The sequence below is a fragment of the Mus caroli genome, unplaced genomic scaffold, assembly GCF_978045245.1.
Source record: "Mus caroli unplaced genomic scaffold, Mus_caroli_1 scaffold_3, whole genome shotgun sequence".
NCBI classification, from domain to species: domain Eukaryota; kingdom Metazoa; phylum Chordata; class Mammalia; order Rodentia; family Muridae; genus Mus; species Mus caroli.
In genome coordinates, this window is record NW_028227258.1 from 127,814,917 (window position 1) to 127,841,436 (window position 26,520).

At 43.2% G+C, this 26,520-nt stretch overlaps 1 protein-coding gene and 1 long non-coding RNA gene across 16 annotated transcripts in view; one reads left to right on the top strand and one right to left on the bottom strand.

Annotated features, from left to right (window-relative positions):
* LOC115030650 (uncharacterized) overlaps positions 1-26,520 on the bottom strand; it is a 614,991-nt gene that overhangs the window by 370,347 nt on the left and 218,124 nt on the right. The gene's annotated exons all lie outside the window — the stretch shown is intronic.
* LOC115030651 (uncharacterized) overlaps positions 1-26,520 on the top strand; it is a 71,580-nt gene that overhangs the window by 30,742 nt on the left and 14,318 nt on the right. Inside the window, exons 2-4 of the mRNA XM_085835350.1 lie at positions 11,390-11,588; positions 13,973-14,071; positions 15,570-15,625. Coding sequence (XP_085691476.1) covers positions 11,459-11,588; positions 13,973-14,071; positions 15,570-15,625 — 285 coding nt within the window. The 5' untranslated portion in view covers positions 11,390-11,458. The remainder of the gene's footprint in view (positions 1-11,389; positions 11,589-13,972; positions 14,072-15,569; positions 15,626-26,520) is intronic.

Here is a 26,520-nt window from a genome sequence, read left to right on the forward strand (position 1 = left end):
CTTTGAGTCTTAGCCCAAGGTGTGAGACATCTTCTCACTGCCCACCCAAGACTGTACCCAGCAACACAAACCCTACGGTCGCCATTTAACAAATGTCTGATGAATGATATAGTCATCCTCATACATGTAGCCTCCATCATGAATTCAGGTTTGGAATATGGTATGTTTTATTTTGTTCTGTGTTGCTTTTAGTTTTTACATTACAGATTGTTTAAACGGCCTCCCAGTAACAAGAAAAGCATGCTACTTTTGACCTGTATGGACATTTGAGCCCTTCTACATCCACAACACGGTTGGAGGCCCCTGGTTTAGCTGAGAAACTGTGTATAGTGCCTTCTCCTCTTTTTCCTCTCTTCTCCCACGACCCAGCTTTTCTGTTCCTCTGAGCCTATTTCTTTTGGATGTGACAGTGGCAGGAGCAGGGCGCGACACAATGTTTGTGTCCTGTTGGTGACTCACTGCGGAAACGTGGAAAAGGAATGCCAGGTGTATGCTTTCATGAGCACCCTGAAGCTCTTAACGTATTCTGTTAAATGGCTTTTCACGAAGGCTTGGCTGGCGCCTCCCCAGACGCTCTCAATCTGCTTTCAGAATGGACTACTATGTTTTGAAGTCTTACATACTCAAGAGATGCTAGTGGGATCTGATTTTCAGTTCATTGTTTATTGGGAGAGAAAGACAAGTTACCAGGAGTGACAGGTTCCAGCACAGTGCCCTGACCCAGGTGAGGATACAGTCAGGGAGGAAGGAGCTCTTATAAACGAAGTAGGTTTGGGATCTAATCTGTAAAATGGTTATTTTAGAACTGATTCTATCAGGTACATCTGTGGCCATGTAGAACCCAGAGTGAGGGAAGAAGCACAATAGAAGGTTGTATTTTAAAACCACGAATCCATGTCTTCATACTTAGTCATGGAACATCGGTACTTTGCTATATGGATTCTCACAAGGTAAATAAATTAATCAGTCACTCCACATTAATAGGGACCTACAGTCACAATAACTAATTTGTAAGACCTGAGGTAATGCAAACACCATGATAAGATATATTGGCCTGATGGTGTTTTGCAAATAGGTTCTGATTTGCAAAACTAACCAACACAATAGCAATCTTTCCACATAAAATATTCGTATCAGAAATGTTGACTGAAGTGATGGAAAGTCATTCATTTAAAACTAATAAATAAACACGCTTGCCTCCCGTATAATCCTGCCTCGTCACACCCAATTTAACAGTGTTCCTTCTCATTATTCTTGCTCATCGGCAGAAATGGCTGAGGATAAAATTCAGCTCCCAATTTCCTTGGCAGATAAGGAGAGATGTATATATATATTTCCACATGAACAGTCAAGATATGAATAGCATTTCAAACAGAAGGAACAGCATGGGCAAACATGAATGTCATGAAGACTGAGGACCAGGAAGTTGGCCGATAGCCACTTGCTCTAGTGAAGCATATGAGAGGCCCGTTATTGTGGCTAACATCACTGCCACTGCAGAGCCAGGCATTCTAACGTTAAATAAGGGCCAGATAAGTATCCTAGAGAGATGGACCACAGGTAAAGTTTCCCAGAAAGACATAAACTGGTTTACTGAAGATGTCAACATACTAAGCACATACAAGTTGCACATAATTTAAATCAATCACAGTGCTATTTGGATAGTGTTTAATAAGCCCTCATTAGTGAGCAAGCTAGTATCAAAAATATGACAACTTTAAGATTTGCTCTATGACATGCATACTCATGATCAATTTTTTCCTGAAGCTAGGTTGTCTCCTGTTCCCTCTTTCAGAGACACAAACTTAACTAATATGTGACCAAGAGGCAGAAGCCAGGCAAAGTTTACCCGCTTTCTGCTTGTTTCCAGAGCCTATGGTTTTTCTAATGATTGCAGAGATCATAATAATGTGGTGATTCAGGGACATGACTAATGTGCTTTACCCTGATAGAATGCCACTCTTGTCTACACCCTAAACGCTGCAAGTAGTCACTAACCCCTGGTTTGTCATCTTTATGGAACTAAATATAAATGTAGCCACTAACTGAAAGACATGAGTCATAGTGGAGTCAGTTACAAACTTTGTCCAGCACCCAGGCCATCGTGATGAACAGGGACTCTTATAGTCCCTTCTGTTGGTGGCCATAAGTCGTGATGTCTAAAATGCAGAAATAGGAAGAACATTTTTATTCTAACACATATACCTATAATAATGTCAGAAGAAAAGCAGGAAATTATGGTAGGGTAAATTGGTTTTGAAAAATATAAGTATTATTTTCCTTCCAAGGTCTCATCATAAGAACATCCCACTTTTCAAATCTCTGAAGTCCCTTCACCCTCTTTAATTGTGCCTCCTTGTTTTCCTCTCCTGCTTCATCTGGAGTCACGGTTACAGAGGAGCCAACACTATCTCCTTTCTGAACAATATTATCATTTCTGATTTCCAAGAGTCAAGCGACCTCAAATTCAAACTGCCTGTGATGAAGGAGAGGCGTGGAGGCACCGTCCGTGAGAGGCAGGTATGAGGGACAGCATTAAAGGACCAGGACCGTGCCTGGCAGACGGAGGCAGCGTCCCTCCTACCATCAAGGGCTCTTACACTCTGAGGGTGGCACGCTGGTCAGGAAAGGACAGACTGTTCACGTGGAACAAAAATGGAGGGATCTGTAATCATTTGAAAATAATCTCCTATCTTATACTTAAAGAAATGAGAGTAAAAAACAGTAATAAGACAACATTTGACTTTCTCGTCAAGGAAACAAGCTGAGCTGTGGGGAAGTGCTCCTCAGTCTTGCACTGGATGGAGGGCGCAGCTCAGCATTTCTCATCATTCAGAGCGAAAAGCCTAGAGCCTAGTAATTTACCTCTGGGAGGATTACGGCAGGTGCATTTGCTCCCTCGCCCCAGGGATGTGGCGTTTACAGGGACAGATCCCATGGGTACCTGAGCATCCTTTAATTCACAGAGAAACACTAAAATCTCTCAGAGGTTGCCAGTGAGCCAGAGGTGGGAGTGGAAACAGTAAATCATTTCACTCTGATATTTTTGGGCTTTTGTGGTGTGTATGTGTGTGTGTGTTTACAAAGAATCCTTATGAAATAAATAAATTGGTTAAAGCCAAATTGTATTTTAAATTAAAATGCTTTTGGAGTTTGGGGGAGAAAAACCAAGAGAAGCAAGCATGAAAATTTTCCATTTCCATCCCAGAGCGGCAGTATCAAGGGCTGTGGGGGCACAGAGACAAATACACTTAGGCTCCTATGCTGGCTTTGTTGAGCTCTCTCTTGTGCCATGTCACCCTCCAAGAAAAGGAACCAAGCCATCTGTGTCCAGCAGGACACTAGGCTCTAGAGCAGTGGTTCTCAACCTTCCTAATGCTGTAGCCCTTGAATACGGTCCCTTGTGTTGTGGTGACCTCAACCACAAACTCGTTTCTGTTTCTACTTCATAACTGTAATTTTACTACTGTCATGAGTAGTAATGCAAATATCTGATATGTGACCCCTGGGTAAAGGTCATTTGACCTCCCCCCCCCACACACACACACAAGGGTCACGACCCATAGGTCAAGAAGTGCTGCAAGTGCTCACTCAATAATAAAATCACTTCAGATTGTCAGGAAGCAGGCAGAGGCATTAGCATTCGGCTGCCTGTGTCCTGAGTGACCAAGAGTATTTTTGTTTTCAATACACTAACCTTTCAGAACCTCCGTGAAAGCCACTGTCAGGGCACGGCACCCTTATAGCCATTCCTGGGCAGCACAGAGCATGTGGTCTTATAAATTCCTCATGCTTGCCAAACACATGACCTGCGAGATCATAGTGTTAATTTGGAAGGGGAAACAGTTTTATGGCATCTAAAGGAATGAAAAAAAAAATCACCTCTAATCCTTTTGGGAATCAAAGGGGTAATAAAGTGAAACAGTGCAGAAAGCCTCACACTGTAAATCCATTTACTACCCAGCCTTGTTTACACAAGATTGATTCACGGAGCTCACTAGCCCTCGAAGCTTACTAGCGCGACTTCACCAGAATCCCATTTACAGAAGTGTCTGATATTCCCCCCCGACCCCCGCAAATAGTGTTCAGCTGATTAAAGCCTAATTACACACATCGAATTAAAGGTGTGAGTGCGTAATAAAATGTTCCAGCTAAAAGGAATCTGTGCTGGGGTCTGATTTCCAGCCAGTAATTTGGCTGGAATAAAATGGAAACAAGAAAGCGGAATTGTTTAAAAGGTGCGACGTAATGACAACACACATTCTGGGCTGCAGAAAGAAATAGGCAAATACACTGTGCATTTTAAAGTGGGATATGCTGTAATCAAAAACAGTCTTTTCTCCTGCCAACATTTATAATAATAATACAAACCACACTCAGAAGCCAACAGCCAGGGGGTGGGGGGACATATTTCCATTTTAACGCCTTTCGATGATCAAAGCGTCAGCTTAATACAATCAGCTGAAATCCATTTACCCGTGAGCTCGCCACCGTGCCCAGGGACTGCGCTCTCTTCCAGCCCTATCTATTCTGGAACAGGTGCTACAGCCGTAAATTAATTAGTCTGCGAGAAGCACCTTGTTCCCCATCTCCCCAGGCCTCTTGTGGGTCAGGGCCTGGAGGACTTCGCCATCTGGGCAGAGTTTTTCCCAGAGAAGCAATCAAAGCCTGCAGATTGCAGCCCACAGAGGCAGGTTCAAATGACAATTAACCTTATTAGGCCTCATTTTTTACAGTTTATACTGTGTCAACACATTGGCCCCATAAATAATCTGCCACATCAGACAGGTGAAGAAAAATGTTTCTCCCCTTGTTGAAAGTTTTAAAGCCCTCAGGAGAGTGAAAGATAATGTTTAAGTGGTGGCGTTAACAGATACACAGATGCCAGGGTTGTTATGTAAGAAGCCAGAGAGATGGGCTCTGGAGCCCAAATTACAGTTTATCCAAGCCGGGTCACACATTTATAGATGTGAGTTGTGGTGGGCAAAGTCTTGGGCTTCTTTCCTAGGCTTTCCAGTTTTCTCCTTCAGACTGACTGCGTCTCACGGATGTGGTCTTTTACCATCTGGCTAACTTGAGAAATACATGTTTCTTTATGGAAATTATGCTTTTGCTCCTTCCTTTACCACAGTGGTGCACGTAAGACCCTGTTGTCCTGGGAATAGAAAATAAAACCAATCAAGACAATTAACATCCACAGCTTGCCACAAAATCAACAGATATTTAAGCTACATTTTTAATCAGACTGAGCTTAATTAAACACTTCACAGATGACTCTGAAGCCTGCCACAAAAAAAAGCCCACTTAAAAGAAAATCTTTAAGCATAATGTGAAATCGAGTTTACTAACAGATTGCCACAAGGATTCTTGCAAGGAGTCTCTGAGGGTCCTTATTTATACTCTGTTTGTTCACCATAGTTGGGGCCTCCTGGGACCCACCTTTTCATCATTCTGAGCTCAGGATTTTAAACTTAGGCAAAGATGTGCCCTCTGTGCTGGCCTCTCTTGTTTTGCAGCATCCTAGGAAACTTGCTGTGGGCTCTACTTGGTTTGCACTTGGAAGGTCCCTGACCATGGAGATAGCTTTGCTTTCATGTGTAGCTCATTGTTGACTGACATGTAATTTGAGGACATTTGCAAACTCATATCATTTGATGGGAGATCTCAGAGAATCATTTACTTCCACCCAAAGATAGGTACAACTAAAAAGATTAAAGAAAAAGGAATGTCCTATAAGGTAGCTTTTATAACATTCAAAACTAGTACCAGGGTTGTCGAGATGGTGCAGTCTGTGAGGTGATGATCCTATGCAAACATGAGAGCCTGAGTTCAGATTCCAAACACCCACACAAAAGGCTAGGCACACCAGTGTGCACCTGTGATCCCAGGGCAGAAAACAAGGAGTACGGAGAGTCTCGAGAGCCAGTCTAGACCAATTGGTTCTGGCTTTTCAGCTCTGGGTTCAATGAGAGATTCTGCCTCAAAAAGTAAAGTGTGCTAAAGGAAGACACTCAGCATCCACCAAGTTCTGGCTTCCACTCTTGCAAACAGACATGGACAAACCACACAACCACGGACCTATGAAACATGCAACACCCTTCATACATACACACACACACACACACACACACACACATACACACACATATACACACATATAAACACACACACACACACCAAGCAGGATGTATGCCATTGCCACTTTCAAAACAAATTTCCATTACGGTTCCCTTTGGACTTGGAATGAAGGTGTTCAGCCTGTAACTTCTGTGGTTACATTTTAAGGCTTTTATTTTGAAAGTGCACATGTGAGACTTTTAAGACCTAAAGAAAACTCTATTTCTTCCCATTCTGGCCATCAGGAAATAGACATAAAGGAAGTATGAAGGGACCACCCTGACCCATCTGGGTGCCATCATCTAGGATTTGCTTTTCACTATCAAATTCATATTTGTTATCTGGGGTGATGTGTCTTAACTTACATCTACAGTTGTCCTCTAATCAAAACTTCCTATAATTATTATATATTAGCAGTATCCATTAAGAACTTGAAGCTGGGAGTGGATGATGAAGTTTGGGCATCTATCTTGGTATTGAAACTTAGTATAGCGAGATATAAGATACAATTTGCAAAACACATAAAACTGAAGAAGAACGAAGACCAAAGTGTGGACACTTTGCCCCTTCTTAGAATTGGAAACAAACACCCATGGAAGGAGTTACAGAGACAAAGTTTGGAGCTGAAACAAAAGGATGGACCATCTAGAGACTGCCATATCCAGGGATCCATCCCAAAATTAGCCTCCAAACGATGACACCATTGCATACACTAGCAAGCGTTGGCTGAAAGGACCCTGATATAGCTGTCTCTTGTGAGACTATGCCGGGGCCTAGCAAACACATACGTGGATGCTCACAGTCAGCTATTGGATGGATCACAGGACCCCCAATAGAGGAGCTAGAGAAAGTATCCAAGGAGCTAAAGAGATCTGCAACCCTGTAGGTGCAACCTTATGAACTAACCAGTACCCCGGAGCTGACTCTAGCTGCATATGTATCAAAAGATGGCCTAGTCGGCCATCACTGGAAAGAGAGGCCCATTGGAATGCAAACTTTATATGCCCCAGTACAGGGGAACGCCAGGGCCAAAAAGTGGGAGTGGGTGGGTAGGGGGGTGGGTGGGAGGGTATGGGGGACTTTTGGGATAGCATTGGAAATGTAAATGAGGAAAATACCTAATAAAAAGTAAAAAAAAAAAAAAAAAAAAAAAAAAGAAAAGAAAAGAAAAAAACTGCTGAAGAGCCTCTTACAAGACAGTGCCCCCTGGTGGACTTCCTGACACCCAGCGACAGCCGCTGTCTTGTAGGGTGTAAGTCTGGGCAGAGACAGAGCATGGTGGTGCCCTGGGATACTTAAGGTAATCCCAAAGACAGGAAGGGTTTGCTTCCTTCACAAGTAAGTGTTTGTTGTGAGCCATTGGGTGCCAACCAAGTGTTAGACATGTATGAATACAAGGATGAGCAGAACAGAATCCTGTCCTCCAAGCAGCTCACGGGCAAACACAATCACAGTTGAGAAAGGAAGACGGAAGGAGAAGTAGGAATGTGAGGTGTTTCCTGAAGAATGCTAAGACCAACCAACCAGCCGAATACTGACTGCAGCAGCTATTGAATGATTATGAAAAGTCCAAAAGTAAACTGTCTGAACCAGCAGAGACAGAACCAGGAAACCTCTGCTTCCCAAATCTAAGACCGTTCTGCATTGCTGCCATTCTGAGAGATCTTGATGAAAAACACAAAAAAAAATGGCCAGGGTTTCTGCTGCCCACAATGTAGAGGGAAGAGTTGAATTATTCTCTCTTTGTTCCGAGACACCTTCCCATGAGGCTATTCCAAAGACTTCCTGCAAGAAGCGTGTAAGAGTGATGATGAGCAGGCACAAGAGGTTAACTTCAAAGATAATGTGCATTCACGATTGGACTCTCTCAGCATGGCTGGTTATGTTCTATTCCACTTGCCTTAAGCTCTATAAATCCCCCTTCCTCGGTGCAGACTCAACCACGTAAATGATACTGTATACCATGGCATCCCAAAGTTGATGATGTTAAAGGAAACCAAAGCCACACAGTCACTTTGGTGAACAATCCAAGATAACAGGCAAGAAAACAAGCAACTGATAAAAGCTCATCTGTGATTCTCCATGATAGCAGCTTTCTTTGCCGAATTGCTGGTTAATCATCTCCATTTGATGTGATGTCATGTAGCCTTACACATATTTCCATTTAATCTGCTACATTGGGACACACACTCTCTACACACCAATTACTTGCTTCTTAGACAAACTTCTTGAACTTCCTTGAATCCAGAAACCATGCCATTTGACTTTGCATTCTTATGCCCCCCTCCCCCTTCTCAGAAAAACACTGAGCACAAAAATAATCACTTGATTAGCATATACTGTTTGAGTTCCTGCTTCCAATATCTACTGTGTTGCAAAGAATAGATCGTATGATTGATTGCTGAGTCCATGGAATAAGTAGCATACAGGTAGTTTATAAATGTAAAATTATCAAATGAAAAAAATTCAAGCCTTGCCAGTTGAACAAAGGTACTATAAAAACGCACTACTTATATGTTCTATAAGAAGTTGTAGGACATGCAAAAACAAATAAGAATACAAAAGCTGAGTGATGCCAGCAATCTGTAGGTCTTGACACACGTAAAGATGAGTGGAGTGCTACCATGAAGCAAGTTGGACCACTGATGTGCAGACCATGAGCCTATGAGTCACAATAAAGTACTTCAAAATAGCCTCATGGGAAGGACAGAAAGAGAGAAAAGAAGGAATTTTTTTAAAGGGGAGAGAGAGAGGGGGAGAAAGCAAGGAAGGGATGAAGAATGAGAAGAGGGACTAAGGAAACATTGAAGAATGAGGAAACGTACACAGTCAAAGGAGATGTATATATGGAGTGATGCTTGAAACACATCTATATAAATAGACATATAAACACATGTAAATTAAGGCTTGCCTGGTGTTATGCATGGGTTAGGGACTCTACAATTGTGGTCATCCTGTGGACAAGCCTGCCTGGAAGGTCATTTTGCAGTGTTTCATGCCTTAAATGTATATTAATGCTTCCCAAAAAAGCAAAGTAGCCATTAAGCACTATAAAATACCATCTACATAGCAAAATATTTTTAGTGATATAAACACAGAGAACATAATGCCCATTATAAAATTCTATCCAGTAGAGGTAATAATTGTCAAACCAGCTTTTAGCTTGGCTGAAGCCGAAGTCAAAGGCAAGCTGGAACATACGGTGACCATCTCTAAAGATGAATCTGTAGAATAAAATGTTCTCCTGTATGAAAATTCACAATTGGGGGTGGGGGGAATGTTAAAAGAGCATGTCCTTCATTTCTGAAAAGTCTTCCGGTCTCTACTAACAGAAGGCCCAAACTGTCTCCATTAACCTCTGATCATAGCGTGAGGTGAAGTGAATCATGCAAACTGGGAATATTTAAATATTCTCTCTGCATAAAAGCTGTTTAGCTGCTGGAATCATTCCCTCGCACTGTCCCTGAGCTGAGGAAGTGGATGGATCAGCAGGGGAGAAGCACAGATGCAGCTGGAGAGGAAGAGAGCTCAGGGGGACCCTGTTTGAGCAGCCATGGGGGACGGGACATGACAGAGGGGAGTTCACAGAAGCAGCTGGCCGGACGGAGCCACACACGGAAAGGGCTCAGCAAGGCAAAAGCAAGAGACAAGGCTTACTTAGAGAAGCCCACAGCTTGCAACCCACCTAAATGTCCCTAAGGGGGAACTTAAGTCACTTTTTCTTCTCCATCACAGCCCTCAGAAAATCAGAAGGTACCTCTCAATCCACATTCCTGCCAGCTTTCTCGCCCTACTATAGCCTTTTCCCCAAAGGTAAAACCATGACCAGAGATGTATACATGGTACCCAGGACTCCTCCTGAGTGTCAGGACTTGCTCTCCTTATGCTCCACACCTCACAGGTGAGTTGCTTCTGTCTTCCCGCCATCTGAGGCCACCCCAGGAAAGATGACTCCTAGCCAACTTGGATGTCCTGAGTAAGAACTAATAGTAACTCAACATTCCTGAAAGCTTTTGTGAAAGCCAAACAGGATGAACTTTTAGAAGCCACTGATTATAGAACAAACAAAGCCTCTTCGTTATTGGTGTTACCTGAAGGGAAGAACAAAACCACACTTGAGGAGTTGCACTTTACCCCAGAGATGAAGCTGAAAAGCCAGATAACAACGGTCCGTTTCATCCACAGTAGCTATGCAGTTTATTAGGAATTACTAGGTGTTTGGTATTTATATCCTCTTTAATTTTAATAATATATTTTAGGGAGTTTTTTTTAAATATATAAATTATATCCTAAGACAGTCACTAACTGTGTGAGAGTGTACACTGAAATGATTGATTCTGGATAGCATTGGTCTGTCCTTTCAGCACCTGGGACAGAGATTCATTTCCACTATCATGCAAGAGTCTGGAGGGATTAAAGGGAGCATGGGAAGGGAGGGTGTTATAGGTCCAGCTCCACACAGTGCAGGAGAACTTGAAATGCCAACCTCCAAGGCACAGGCACATGTTAAAAATCTTACCTATAGAAATATTTAACCAGCAAACAGTTGTGATATCCTATTCATTTTAATAATCTTTTTACATTTGTTTATGTGCACAGGGAAGGATGCATACCACGACACAGAATGTGTGTGGAGGTCAGAGGACAACTTGCTGAAGTCAGTTCTCTCTTTCCACCTTTACAAGGCTTGTGGGGCTCAAACTCAGGTCATCAGCCTTGCCAGCAAATGCCTTTATCCATTTTCACTGGTCCCATATCTATTAACTGTAATGTAGGAATTTGTGTGTGTGTGTGTGACCTCGAATTAAGTAACACAAACAAGAAGATCACAATCACCCAAATAAATACAATAAATAATAGTAATTACGAAAGTCTATGTCCAAGTAATTTTCAATGAAGATGCCATTATTTTCTACTCTCTTTCATGTGGCCCAAAGCTAAGAATATCATTCCCTTTACAGATAGTAGTAAGCAAGGAAGTAAACAGGATGGAGGGTGGAAAGCAGACGTGGGAACTGACAATGTCTGTGCATGTGAGATATTCTGGATAACACAGTGGTATGTCTTCCATGCTGTCTTGGTCTTTAGTGTCCCTGAGAATGGACTGCTCCTGTCTAGATAGAAATTGAAGCTCTGGACCCTGGTGCACCTGACTGCAGAGGTCCAGAGAGTTTAAGAGCTTTTGGTCACCAGGAATTGGACTCATCTATTTGCATGTTTATGTGTTATTAGACCAGTCTCTGATTTCTGTCTACCTCTCCTTTATGATAAGACAACAGAAAGTCATAGACCACAGTATGAGTTAAAAAAGGAAATATTGGGCACTGAGCAGCAACGTACAATGTCATCTGGACGGCACGGATTAACTATATCACAGAGACAAGAAAGGAGCCAGATTCGAAAGCCAAGCTGTCTAGGAAGTAATCTTCAGAAGAAGCTGTTAAAACAGAACACTTTCTGCTATCTGCCAGGTGAGATGCTTGACTTCTAAGTCTTCGATGTTAAACAGGACAAGCTTCATTCTCTATCTTCTCCAAGAGAGGACTTCACCTTCTCTTTGAAAGACTTCAGAACCTTCACCACATGATGATGTAGCCTGGCAGCCTCTCCTAGGAATTCTGAGTATAGAATAACACACACACACACACACACACACACAGAGAGAGAGAGAGAGAGAGAGAGAGAGAGAGAGAGAGAGAGAAAAGACTCTCTCACACACACAGTGCACTCTCTATTCATACATACACAATGTACTCTCTCATGCACACACACAGTGCACTCTCTTTCTCTTGTGTGTACACACATGCACACAGAGTGCACACACACACAGAACACACACTTGCACACAGTGTACTCTCTCACACATGTACACGTGCATGCACGCACACACACACACACACACACACACAGAGTATACTCACTAGTACATCCAGAAGTTGCTAGTTGTGCATGTTCATCAGATGGTGTGCTTTCACATTCTCCCACTTTCCACAAAACCATGCATATGTGAAGGATGCAGAACTGCTCTGTACCCCAAGCTGACTCTCCACATTCCTTCTGGTAGCACAGGACTTGGGCATAATAAATGCTTGACCAGTAAGTGAGAAGGGAGCATCCCAAGGAGGGTCTAGATGAAGACACACAACATGGGGGGTCTAGTCAAAGACACACAGTCCCACTGCTCTGCTCTGTGACCTGCAAGAACTGGGTGAGTGCTAATGGTTCTTTTGGCACTGATTCAGCCTAGCTGTATGAATGAGCTTTGAGTCTTTTGTGTAAGTTGAGGCCCAAGCTCACACACTTCCCTACACACTGGGGAGGGTGCCATATCATCCGCCCCAGTGACTATGGACTGACTCAGTTGTTCTCAGTTATATTTGGGGCATAAGCCTATTAGTACAGTGCTAGGGCAGAGTCTGTAGCCAGTCTCTGCTCATGCTTTACCTGCCACACACCTAGAAAGGCCCAGAACAGAAACAGGCATAGGATGTCTCCCACAAAAATAAAAACAACAACAACAAAAAAATGAAAACCTGAAGCATCATATAAAATCTGGGGTCTTGTAGCTGAGAACTTGCTCCTCAGTGCTGGGTTTCACCTCGGGAGCTCCTTCACTGCTCCAGAAGCCATTCTGGCCAATAGCATCTGCCTCACTGATGAGAGCCTGAGACACTCTCAGGGAGGGGTCCCTCAGCAGGCTTCATTCCCAGTGGCTGGGATACAGGAAGTGTCAAATGGATTCCTCGGGAAACACAAAGTCTTTAGCCCATTGGGCTTTCTAATGTTTATACTGTAGATTGTGTGTCTCCCCTAATTGTTCTATAAGCTTTTAATTCTCAGATATCACATGTCAACTGTGCTAGTGATGCATATTAAATAAGTGAATAGTGCAAATAATTAAACAACTTATCACTGGCAAGCATAATGTGAGAGTAATGCCCCAGAAAACCTGTATGCTGAATTCTATGTTTTATGAAGTAGTTCTGGCAGTCTGGTGACCTACGACTATAGGCACATCTGTAAGTACTTATGTGCGCATAGCAGAAATGCACACATGGATACAAGCCCCTATTAATAATGCATGCCTTCTACCAACAAGGGAAGAAGCCTGTATATAGAAATGAGCTTAAAGGTAGAAGCATATATATTGCAGAAGCACTCTTGCAAGCCTCAGACGGCCTCGGCTGCATTGCAGCTGACAGGACCTGCCTGGCACAGCCAGATGCGACACTTCTCATCACAGGCCTCTCCTCGATGAGCCTTGGCTGGTGCATCAGGCCTTGCTGCGGTGGGATAATAACTGACAGCAGGCTGACATGCAGCCCAAAGAGAGTTCCATCAGGAGGTCTCCTGGGCCCGGGGATCAGTGGGCTTAAAATATTAGGACGTGATAGAGTTAACACTTGCCCTTGAGCAGATGGTTTCGAACATTCTGTCAACACTGCCAGTGATTACTGCAAACAGATTCTCTGTCCCAGAGGGACGGGAGTGAAGTGCTTTTGAGCTCTGATGCTCGGCTGAGAGGTGTAAAATGTGTCATTTCCAGGGTCTTCTCTCAGCTGTGAGAAGTGCAGACACTTGTTCCCCACATGGGGCAGCCAGAGCCACCATTGAATGAAGAGCCTCTGCCAGCGTGTGAGGCCACAACACAGACCTGGCTTGGTTTGAGCCTCCCTAGTCTGTGGTGTTGGGATACTATGTCTTGTGGGTTTCTTTGTATAATTTGCATATTAGTAGTGGTAAGGTCTCCAGTGCCTATCATCAGAGTGAGAGGAGAGAAGAGACCGAAAATAAGACAGCTAAAATGTTACAGAACAGAACCTCACACACTGCCTTTTTTTCACTTGATATTTAGAGCCACCCTGTGAGTGGCCAACTCTTGGAGTCAAGTCATCTTGCCAGGTTAGACGCAGATATCGCTATCATGTCTGGCTCAGTGTTCATTCTCAATATGGTAAGTTTATCTTGACAGGGTGGGGAGAGGGTTTCTCTTCAAACACAAACTATCACCCACTCCTGTTGAATGAACGGGCTTATAAGGATGAAGAGACAAAGTTATCAGCGATGGGAGGATCTGGGAAACAACAGGAAAGTCCCCTTTCACAGCTAAAAGAACCAGAGAGGCCCAGAGTAGGGGCACCAATCAGTACCATCCCAGCTAATATGTTCTGTCTGCAAAATACACGGTGTCATGTGGAATGCTGTCAGCTAAGAAATGGAGCTGGGATGTAAGAGCAATCACAGAGCTGAAGACAAGCCTGCACTTTAGGATAGCACAGTAGAAAAAACAGGTGCAGGACCACCTCCCTACCACAACCACATCTGATCTATCAGAAAATAAGATGCTAGCCAGGGTAGAGCACACCTGTATTCCAAACACTTGGGATAAGAAGCAGCAAGATGTGGGGGTTCAGGGTCAATCTCAAAACAGCCAATGAAAGGCTGGCCTGGGCTACATGAGAACCTGACTCCAAACCAAACAAAACGGAAAGCCCTCAAATTAATATTAATGAATTGCTGGGTTCACAAGGACCCTCTCCAAGCACATCCTGTGTAGAGGTCATGACACCAGGTGCTGATTCCCTGCTCCGGCAGCTGATCAACAGATACTGACTCTGATGACAAATGCCTCACAGGACAGCCAAACCTGCCAGAGCCAGTGTGTATAGAGGGTTTTCTTGTCTACCCAAAAATAGATAGAGAGAAGCAGGAGACAGGGAATGCTTCAAGCATGGAGAGCTAATCCAGCTCCCATGCCCAAGGCTGTACTAACTAACCTAGCCTTCCTTCCTCTGCCTCAGTGCTCAGAACACCTGCACTCCCAAGTCTTTTTCTTGGATTTTTTTTTAATAAGAAAAAAATTAACAAAGTACAATTTGTTGACAGTGTTCACAGCCGCCCAGTGGGTGTTCCACCTATGTGCGCTGTCGTGCATTTCTTGCTGTTTTCTGCAGGTGCTAAATACTCGCTGACAGCAACATATGTTACCAATTGAGAATGGTGTTTAAAAAAAAAAAAACCCTCGTAATTAAGGAGTGCTCTCAGCTTGAAAAAAAATACAGGTGAAAGCTGCCTCTGCCTGAAGATTTGTTCTGATTTAGTTTCCTCTGCCGCTGAGAGAGTTCTGAATGTACACAGGAAGGACGTTCTTATGATTATTATCTGGGTGCATAGCCGTAATAATGCAGAGTTGTCACCAAAAGACTTGGGCTGACATCTCCTCCAGAAAAAAAAACTATTTATTCATTGATTTTTTTTTGTTATGTTGTGTTTTGTTTCGCTTTGTTTGTTTTCGTGATTCTTTTAAAGTTTCTCATGCTCCTTTTAATAACATACTTAGGTTTTCTGGGAAACCGTGCAGATACACCCAAAAAGACTTTATTATGCTATGTAAACGTCAAAGTTGTCTATAAACAGAGTGCAAATTCTTTGATCTTTTTGTTACTTTCTAGCTCTGTACAAGATGACCTGTGCACAACTAGATGGAAGTCCCTGTGATTTCACCCCTGTGAGTTTCAGAGATGGTTTCTTACCATTAGGGGACTTGATAGCCACATCTACCTTCTTCCTTTAGGGAATGATTGGGCGGGCCATTGGCGATGTTTCAATGCTGTGACGGTTGGGCATTTGACCTCCCTCTCTTTCATCCTGTTTACCTGAAGAGCCTCACCTCCCATCTCCATGGCCTGCTCAGAACAAGCTGAGACCCGGATGGCTAGTTGAATCCGGATTAGCTAACTGAGACCAGGATGGCTACTATTTTGAAAACCATCTGTCTTGTTTGTGCTTTTCACTTTTGTGCCTTGAGACAGGGCCTCATTCTGTAGCTTCGGTTTCTTTGTAACTCATTATGCAGTCTGCATTGACCTGTGATTGGTAGCAATCCTCTTGTCTCAGCCTTCTGAGCTCTGAAGTGACAGCTTGGTCAGCCCCACCAGGCTTTGGGAGCCTTTCGTCAGCCCCCTCCAGCTTTCCTCCAGAGCTCAGATACTTGGCTCTGCTTTGTGTACGTGGAGGCATTGTGAGCATATTAAAACAAAAGCAAATATAAAACATATTTGTTTCTCTGGCTAAAATGTTAAGTGCCATGAAATCAGGGACACATTCTGGGTGTGTGTGGGTGTGGGATGTTGCATACATATATGTATGCACCTTCACATATGTGTGAGTACAAGTGGAGGTCCTTCTGGAGGCCAGAGGTTGACATCAGGCGTCTTCTTCAGTTATACTCCACTTTATTTACTGAGGTCTCTTGATGAACGCAGAGCTCACCAACTCAGCCAGACTGACTCTCCAGCTTTCCCTAGGATAACAAGTGGGCTGCCACACCAGCCTGCGCTTAGTACGGATGCTAGGGATTTGAACTCCAGCTCCCATGCTTGCATTTGCTAATTCCTTGATCACGGAGCCACCCCCCCAGCCTAGGAGCAGCACCTCATTCCTTTCCTGCCTAGAGCTTGACTCAAGTGTAACTCAGTAAACATCAATGGACTATGTTAACACATAGTTTAAGAAAGCTATGGACAGACGGGACTGTTGAGGATTTTGAATCAGTTGATGTCAAGTGAAGCTAAAAGACTTCAGCCAACCCCTCAGGCTACTTGGCAAATGGTACTAGGGAAGCATTCTTCGAGTTTGGCTGCTCTGCATGGCACCTGGGCGCAGCATTGCATCTTCCTGGAGGTGGATGTGCAGGCTCAGCCCAGTCCTACTGAATCAAAACGGCTACCTGCAAGGTCTTGGAAAATTCTTTACTAATTACAGTCTACGACTCCCTGACTGCGCTTTCCAACCAAGGGTCTCTAGCCAGCATGGCACACAAGTGCACATCACCAGAAGGGCCCTGACAGTGGCTCTCTCCAAGCCTCAGGAGGAGGAATTGGGGCTCCTCAACTAAAATCTCAGCTTGGTTCACCATATTTAACTTCTAGACCTGTAGTTCTTGAAGTGTTGTCCCTAAGCTGGAAGCCTGGGGATAAAAGGCCACTTGTGACATTCTGAACTACAACTCCAAGCCCAACGGCCTCCCTTGGAAACCTGCTTGCCACTCTCCATATCAAACAATGTGCCTATCTCCCAGGAAGATCCTAGGAACTCCAAAGTGCAGCCTGTATCTCAGAAACTTCTGGGAGTGGCCCTCAGGTTCAACGCACCTCAAAGTTCTAGCTGTGTCCAAACTTTGGGTTTTGTGATAGGATGGCATCTATAGGGTTCACACTCAAGTTCCAAGCTCATCTCCTAATTCTTGTAAATTTAAAATAAGGTCACGATTTTGTATTGGCCCACATCCATAACTATCCCCAGCATAGACATCATGGGTTAGATATGCCTATAGGATCTCTCTCTGTTCAATTCTATTGGCAGTCATGGCTAGGAGCCACCGATCTAGTCCATGGCCAAATCTACATGATAGCTAAGCAATAGGGCACACACACACACACACACACCACAATATACATGCATACATGAACACAAAATAGAGTCACTGTGCCACGGGCCATTTTCAGTAGGCAATGTCCTCATTGTGCCAGTGCCAGGGCTTGCTCACACTATTTGGAGACAGTGGTCATTCACTCAAGGCCTAGAGACATAACAGCAGAAATAAATGAAGCTGCTGGAAGCATAACTCAATATGCTGCTTAATAATTAACTTCCTTTCTTTTTAATTATGTGTGTATGTTCTTCTGAGTGAGTGCCCATGTGTGTATACATGTGCATGCCTGTGGCATGGTATGTTTGCATAGAGGTCAAAGAGCAATCTCAGTGTTGGTCCTTGCTTGTTTGAGAAACAAACACCTTGTTTGAGAAAGGGTCTGTTGTTCATTGCAAGCAGGCTCTCCTGTCTCTGTCTCTCACCTTCTATAGGAGAGCTGGGATTACAGACGCATACAAGACCATGTTGGCTTCTTTGTGGGTCCTGGTGATTTGAACCCAGATCTTCCAGCTTGCACACTGAGTGCCTAACCCACTGAGCCATCTCCCAGCCCAACTTTCTTCTTCATGCATAGAAGGAATTCATGATGAACTAAGAGTGAGGGCATCATATGGTTGACACAGAAACCAGCAACATAGACAGCCATTGTTATCAGGCACAACATACTCTGTAACTCTACAGTCCTTCACTGAAGGTGTGCAGGTCTGTGTCCTACAACATCAGCTAGGATGTGTGAACAATGTAGTGCATTGGGTTGCAAAAGTATTGACTATGTCAGACAAGGCCGGGACTCTCCAGTGCCTGGAGATATGGATACACCGAACCCCTCAACATTTCACAGTCCTGATCCCTGCTCTCTGGTGGCAGCTTTGGGATACTGAATGCTGATTCCTAATGGCCTCTATCAGTAGTTCTCAGCCTGTGGGTAACAACCCCATTAAGGCCAAAAGACCCTTTCACAGGGGTCATATATCAGATATCCTGCATATCAGATGTTTATATTAAGATATATAATGGTAGCAAAGTTATAGTTATGAAGCAGCAATAAAAAATTTTTATGGCTGAGGGCCCTCACAACATGAGGAACTGTATTAAAATCTGATAGCATTAAGAAGGTTGAGAACCACTGGCAAGGATGAGAGTCTACCCCAACACACCAAGTAGGTTTTCCTCATCCACTGCTGCTTGCACTCTATAGCACACAGGTTTATAGACATGTATAAAGGCTCACTCACAGACTGATGTCATAGATTGCATACCTCACAGGATTTCTGACTTGACTCTTGGACTTCTAAAGGAAGCCCTTCCAATGTGGCTTGGCTACTGAAGCCAGAGGTCACAAAGAGCCACTTGAGGCCAAGAAGCCCAGTGATCTTTCAGTCTTGCAAACTGACCCCTCCAAAACACTGCCCTTGGGGATCAGAATGGATATATACCATCTGGATATTAAGCAGGTAACTGAGCCTCAGTTGATCGTGGGTTCAAATCATGGCTCTGTCCCTGTCTTCTTCCAACCCACCAAACAAGAATCGTCACGAGTCAAATTTTCCTTGGTTCTAATCTCTGCCCAGCCCGTGTACCACAGAGGAGAGCAGCCACTCCCCTCTATGTATGTCAGTCATCTCCTTCCTAATGATGTGTTGCGGTTCCCGAGGATTAGTGTGCAGAACACATGGATGATATTATGTAAAGGGTGCAGAACATGTGACAGGGTTTCTAAATGTTAGCCTTTGTGTCACTTAGATCTCTGACTCATCCACAAAACATACACTTCATCCTATCTCCAAACACCGGGTTGTAATCTTTTACTTTCTGGCTCCTTGTTTATTCATGTTTTGACCATATATGCCTAATTATGGCTCTACCACTTCATACGTATATGATAAAATGAGCATTTTATATGCACACCACATTTGATATTTGAATCAAATCTCTCCCTCTCTATTTCTCCCTCTCCTCTTCCCTCCCTGTCACCATACTCTCTCTCTTTCTGATCCCAGCCCCAAGTGTGTGTGTGTGTGTGTATACACACATCAGAGTATCCTTCCTCCTCCTCCTCTTCCTCCTCCTCTTCCTCCTCTTCTGTTTGTCTGGATTTATTAATTAGATTAGACTGGCTGGCTATCAAGGCCTAAGGATCTGCCTGTCTCTGCCACCAGTACTGCAAACATCTACCACCACATCCATTTCTCCTGTTGTGGATTCTGGACATGAACTTGGGTCCTCATGCATGCATAGCAAGCACTTTGAAAATTGAGCCATCTCCTCCACCTTGTTAATGTATTATTAAAATGCAGGTGAATCAGTTTAGGCTCAGAGAAATGAAATGACTTCCTCAGGGACACACAGTTCCTTTGGTAATTGGTATTTAAACCCAAACAGATTCTACTCTCTGGCCTAGAATAGAATGTCAATGACCAAACTGATGGCTTCCATGTAGGTTCTTCTTCTGCCTGCTCCCAGGTCATAGAAGCTGCAGATCTCTGTCTTCTCTCTGTGTTTCCAGGGTGTAGTCTGATTTGTTTCCCACTCTCACTTTCTCGCTTTTCTCTTCTGCAAGCAAGGATTCCAAAACCCCTCTCTCCTCCATTCCAGACCTTGCTTTCCCACAGGACATCATTACGTGGACCAGACCTGGAATTTAAGTGTGGTATTACAGCCCTTCCCCCCCACACACATATTCACTTGCTTTTCCTTGTCTATTTTTGTGAATGGCATTGCCATCTTCCTTGGCAGTGGCATCCATAACCGCAGAAGCAGTTGTTCTGCAAGTGGAGCTTCTACTTAGCAACTGCTTCTCCTAACTCACTCTTTTACATAAACTCCCCTCTTAAAAGGCTTTATGACCCTCTCAATAGCAACAGACCACCACTAGGACTTTTATTTTCCCAGGAATTAAGTGTCCCATGAGCTGGAATATTTCTTGGAGTTAGGGCTTTGGATGCTCTGTATTCGGTTTTTCCCCCTGAGCTGGAATGGAGTCTTACTATGTAGTCCAAGTTGGTTTTGAACTCTCTATCCATCTGCTTTGGGTTCTGTTTTAACAAGCATGCACCACCCACACCCAACTCCTATGCTCTAGGATCCCTATAAAGAGCAACGTCTCATTTAGAAAGGTATCTTTCAGAAACAGCCACTCACCATCAAATGTATAATGTGAGTCATTGCTCATGTCAAGCTCCAAGGGGTGCTGCATGGCCATAGCAGTTGGGATTGAGAGAGTGATGCAGGATGCTGTTACTGGGTGAGGAGGGCCATAGGTCATGCTCATCTGCCTATTGCTTCCTTAATATGATCTTTGCTAAATACTTCCAAGTTTGTGGGCGAGTGCATTCAGTGGTGGTGAATTAAAAGCTCTGAGGTCTAAGGACATCAGGAGATGGCTTCAAATTGTTCACGTTTGAATAACAAATGGTTCTAATTGTCGGGGCTAATTAATGACAGCCATTTTCAACTCTCCAAGCCCAAAATTAGAGCCCAGGGTTCAACCTCTCTTCCCTTAACTTCTACTTAAAGTCTGAGTTCTCTAGACAAGCTATTTACTGTGTCAACATGTGAATTTCTCCAATTATTTGGCAAGATTCATAACACACCATCAGGGAGCAAAGTCGAGAGAGAGAGAGAGAGAGAGAGAGAGAGAGAGAGAGAGAGAGAGAGAGCAATTTTTCAAAGCTCACCCATCCCTAGCTCCAGCATTCTAAAACCAGTAGCCCCGAATCAGCAGCAACATCCTCTGGTCCTGGGGGCAACCCCTGGACTAGAGAGGCCAGCCACATGCTAAGACTTGTTCTACTTACTGACCAACAGTGTATAGAGTAGGGACTGGGAGTCACAGCCTGGGGAGTGAATGAAATTCACCAATGACACAGAACAGGTTTTTAGGAGTCCAAACTAATTCACCTGGAATTTTGCCAAACTCAAAAAGGGGGGGGGAGCCATAACAATTTCCTTTCTGCTAAGAATAATTATGTGAAATGTCCCCAGTGGGGTTGCCACCTTATTAAGTACCCAATTGTGATCCACGGCTGCAAGGGCCTAGCTAACGACGTGATGGATGCTTTGTACGAGATCTATAGGAAGGACCGGAAAGTTAAAGGGTTTGTTATTTGGAAACATGAATGCAGCTGAAGTTCAGGGGCTCCTTAGGAAAGCACGTCTTTAACTGTAATTATTGGGCATTATCACGCCTCAACAATGCGCAGACTGGCCATCACTCTCCGATTTCATTTTCTGTACATTTCAGCCTCCGTTTGCTCCAAAAGGCACCATCCAGAAAAGACACGACAAATCTAATTATCTGAGCATTGTTTAAAGAACCAAATGTGGATCATAGTCGACCCCTTGACAAAGCACCCCCCTCTCTTTTTTTTTCCCCTCAACTTAATTTGATTCTCGTCATTCTGTAAGAACCAGCTAGCGTGTTCGTTACCACAAAGGGTTAAATACGAATGCTGTGAACGAGACGCATAATCCTCAAGGCCTCAGAGCATTAAGACATGTCTGCTCCTTAGGGTCCATCTTTGTCCATAATCAATTTCTTCCCTTGGAGAACATTAATTGTCTGTAATGATAGCTTTCCGTCAATACATCCTTGATCTTAAAAGGCCTGTACAGCTTTTTCCTTTATTCAATCAAATCATCTCTACAATTGCCCCCCTTTAGTAAGATAATACCTTTTAAGCCTTGTATTTTAATATAAAAACTGAGAGGTAGCTGCAAAGTCTAATGGGAGTGCTAGCGTTTGAGGACGGGGATGATGGCTTCCATTATCCTAAATAATGTTTGAAGATTACAGAAAGCACTGTGTTTCAAAAGGTGGAAACTAATCCACCACTTTCAAATTATTCCTTGCATAAAAATCTGTTCTGACATTAGGACTTTTTTTTTTTTGCCCCAGTGACAGCACGGTATATTTAAATATTTGAATATGAAAGATAATTTTTTCTGTTCTGAAAAAGGCAAATAATTGCTATTTATAAGGACAAAATGCTGAATAATTCGTGGAATTGACGATTTGAAACACCAAAGCCCTTTATTTTGTTATTCTCCTGATAAGCCATTCCCACACACTTCACTCAAACTATCGCCACCCTAATCAGTAGACACTAAAATTATTTAATTGAGAGAGAGCGAGAGAGATCTCCATGACCTCAGATGAGCTGCCTTCGCTATCATCTGTCTTCCTGGACCTGCTTTTTCTAAAGGCGTGGATCCTTTTTCTAACTTGTCATTTCTGTTGACAATTTCTGTTGAGATAGACCCTGCCTCTAACACCGCTTTAGCTGGTTCCTAGGACAAGGCATTGCAGAGACTACCCCAATATTTACAACAGGGGAGGAAGCTTGAGGAGACACACCAGAAGGACAAAGGCTGTCATTTCTACAGAATCCTTTCTTTGGGTAATTTCTATATTCAGTAGGAACCTAGCAACATTTCCATACTGCATATAAAGTATCATTCTTATCACTAAAGATTAGGAAGCTCTGTGAGCCACAGTCTAAGACTAGCATATCCTCCTCCCCCCACTTAAGCACACACCACACACACACACACACACACACACACACACACACACACACACACACATCTGTCAGCATTTTAGGAACAACATAAAGAGGCCCTATGGAATGTAATTAACTGTAAAGCCCAGGTGATCTAAAAACCTATTAAAAGAAAATACACTTATCATAGAGAAAAGGGCTAAGAACTAAGGAGGGACACATAAACACTGCTCACTAATTTCAGGGGTTTCCAGGAGTGTATGCAACTCTAAATATATTTCTGTCCTAAACTAAAATACAAGCAATATTCCATAATTATTATGTCTGCAATAAGAATGGCAAAAACAAACAAACAAAAAAGAGTCTGGGACAGGGAGAAAAGGTGTCTCTGCTATAGATGATGACAGTCTAACAAATGCCTAACCTAACACAACACATACAAGAAGACCAGTTAACAACTAAGACAAGGGCTGGGGCTCGCTGCAGTAGCAGATCAGCTCCATCCACTGCCCTGATTGGCACCTATCTTCCCTTCCCCATTATGCTTTCTAGGTATTTATAAATTATCGTTTAATTATGCTGGCAAGTGGTAATTGTCAAATAAAGCCCAGATAGGCATAAACCCTCAGGCTTCGCATAACAGAAAACTATCTGTGAAAACGGGATCGATCCACATGCTTACAAAGTAATTTCCTTTCTTCTTTTTATCCTTGCCAACAAATTATATGAACCGGCACTTGGTGGTTTGTATGCATTTTGAAGTCTATGCAGATTACAGAAAAGAAAAATTAGTTGCTTCAATATCTACCATTCCCAAATTATTCGGCTGGTTTAGGGAACCACGTGTGGGGAGAACAAAAGAGCCAAAGATCAAGAAATCTAAAGCTTCCCCTTCTCCGAGTTGGTGCTTGGGGTCATTTTTCAGTTGAGGAAATCAAGATTTGGCAAATTCTTTTAGGTATTTATAATAGATTTTACATAAAACAGGAATCAGAACATGACATTCATCCCATTAAGAGAGATACAGAATTTTCTCTGAAAATTCCTTACTGGGGTTTAATTAGTACCCATCTACCCCACCTCTTTTCTATCAAGTAGTGTTAAAAAAAATGATTATTATTTTTTTTAAACATCTAGCTGCAGTACTTCAGCCATAGAGGATAAACACAAACAGAGGATTACAGTCCTAGGAAAGATAAGTTGAGCATCAAGAGGCTATTTAATTTACATCTAATATTTAGACAACGTTAGCTACATGTCCAGCCACTTCTAAGGGGCTTTTATTTGCAAGGCTGAACAGAGAAACACAGACAATATGATTCTCTCGCCCTCTTGCAAGCAAGAGATGGATATGGAAAAGCAAAGCTACACATACATGCATGTACATGAGTGCCCACAGGCTGGCTGGCTTGCTTGCTTGCTTTCGTGCACGTGCGCGCGCAAGCACGCGCACACACACACACACACACACACACACACACACCATCTGTACAAGCTCAGGGTTAGACTGAAGACAAGGTTATGACCCTCATCCCTGGCAGTTTATTCTCCTTTCTTTTCTCAGACACCCACCAGTTCTTCTGGGCCCCGCAAAGGTACCACATGCCCTCCTGTCTCGTGCTTCCCACTGCTAAGAAGGTGCTTTCACAATCCCTATCCATCTTCCACATGCAGTTTCAATCCCTCCATCCACCTAAGGGCTCGTCATTCTGCAGAGATCAGTTTGGGGACTCTCTTTCTGCGAAAGCTCTCTCCCATCCTCACACCCCGATCCAGGTGTGCTTACTTGTGGTTGTCACAGCAAACATGGTGCTTTTACGGTGTGTCGCATGACTCTATGTTCTGACCGAAGCTACAAAGAAGCTAGTGTAGAAGAATGCTCAGCACACTGACATTAAACGACTTGTCCAAGAATGCACAACCAAGACTCGAATCCGTGGTTGCAGTGTATACTCTCAACCCCTACTCCTCTCTGTCTGATTTACATGCTCTGTCCGCTAAGTAGCTTTTACCCAACCCTTGAATTTGCCAACACCACGAGGAGGCCTCAGATCACATCTTTTTTCTCTTAGGCTTGATCCATAAAAGGAAGTCAATAAGTAATTATTGAATCAATGACTGAACATTAACTCAAAATAAACACATGGGCTGGGAGCTCAGGGCTCATGTGTATCTCTGACTTGTCTGAGCCACTGTGGTTTAGAGCCTAGCAGCGCCTTGGTCTGAGGATGTGGGTTAGCCTGGCCGACAGAATCCCAGATGCTTTGATGATGTGAGCCTGGCAGTTTGCTTTTGCCTTTGTTTTCTTGTCCTTATTGTTTGATGGTTTTAATTCCTTTCATCCTAAAGCCTTTCACTGGAAACCAAAATGTCTTAAGTGTCATTGATACTTTAAAACACCTAAGCTCCAGAAAACAATCCCCTCTCTACAGTGTTTCTTTTTGAGGCAGCCCAGGGACTCCGGTCAGCAGCATATATTTTAAGTGTAGATGTAAAAACACTACCTACTCTAAATGAGTAGGGAAAAAAATGGTACGCTTGGCATATTTTCCAGCCCAAATGCAGGGCACTCTCTAGGTACAATCTGTGTATTATTAATACTTATTCACAGCGAACAGGAATGTTAACAATGTTTTGTCAAAATGCATAACTCATATTTGAATATGCAGTCTAGCCTTGAATAATTCAATTCCCAGCACTCATTTGAAAACTTAGCCATTTTCCTGTTTGAGCTTTGTTTGTTCATACTTTTAGAGCGTTTTAGTCCATGATGTGAGCTATTCAGCAACCGATGCAAATTTTCTTCTTTAAAAAGAGGAAATAAAATGCTTTTTAGTAATCAAAATATAAAAACACATCCAGAGTGGTACTTGGGAAACGGAACATAACTTAACCTCCATTCAGGCAGCCCTTTTTAAGTAAGAGATGTGCCTACTCAGGCTATTAATTGGGACTTGCAAGGCTAAGATGCATTCGTGTCTTGTATTCATGAATACTTCCTGGGTACTCAGGGATGGTTTCAGCTACTCATTCTTTTTCACAGGCACTATGCCAGTGCAGGCAGGAACCCTCCTCAGAGGAGACTGGCCTTCAGAGAATGCTCTGGCTTCTGGGCCACATTGTTTCATCTATTTATAGCCTGGTCTGTAAGCTACAACACTGAAGCACTGGCCATTATAATTAAAAATTTAGCTTTAAAAAAATTAAGTATTTACTTCTCGTTCACATAAGAATAAAATACCCTGGGGTTGGTGGCATGTACTTATAGTCATAGCTAACATGGGAGCGTCAGGAGTTCAAGACCATCCTTGACTATATAGAGAGCTTGAGGCCAGCCTGGGCTATATAAGACCGTGTCTCAAAAAAGCAAGCCTATGAAAAAAATTAAAATTAAATATACTATCTTATTAACAAAATTAAACATTTAAAATATGTTCCTATTTGGGAGTGGAAGAGATCACTGAATAA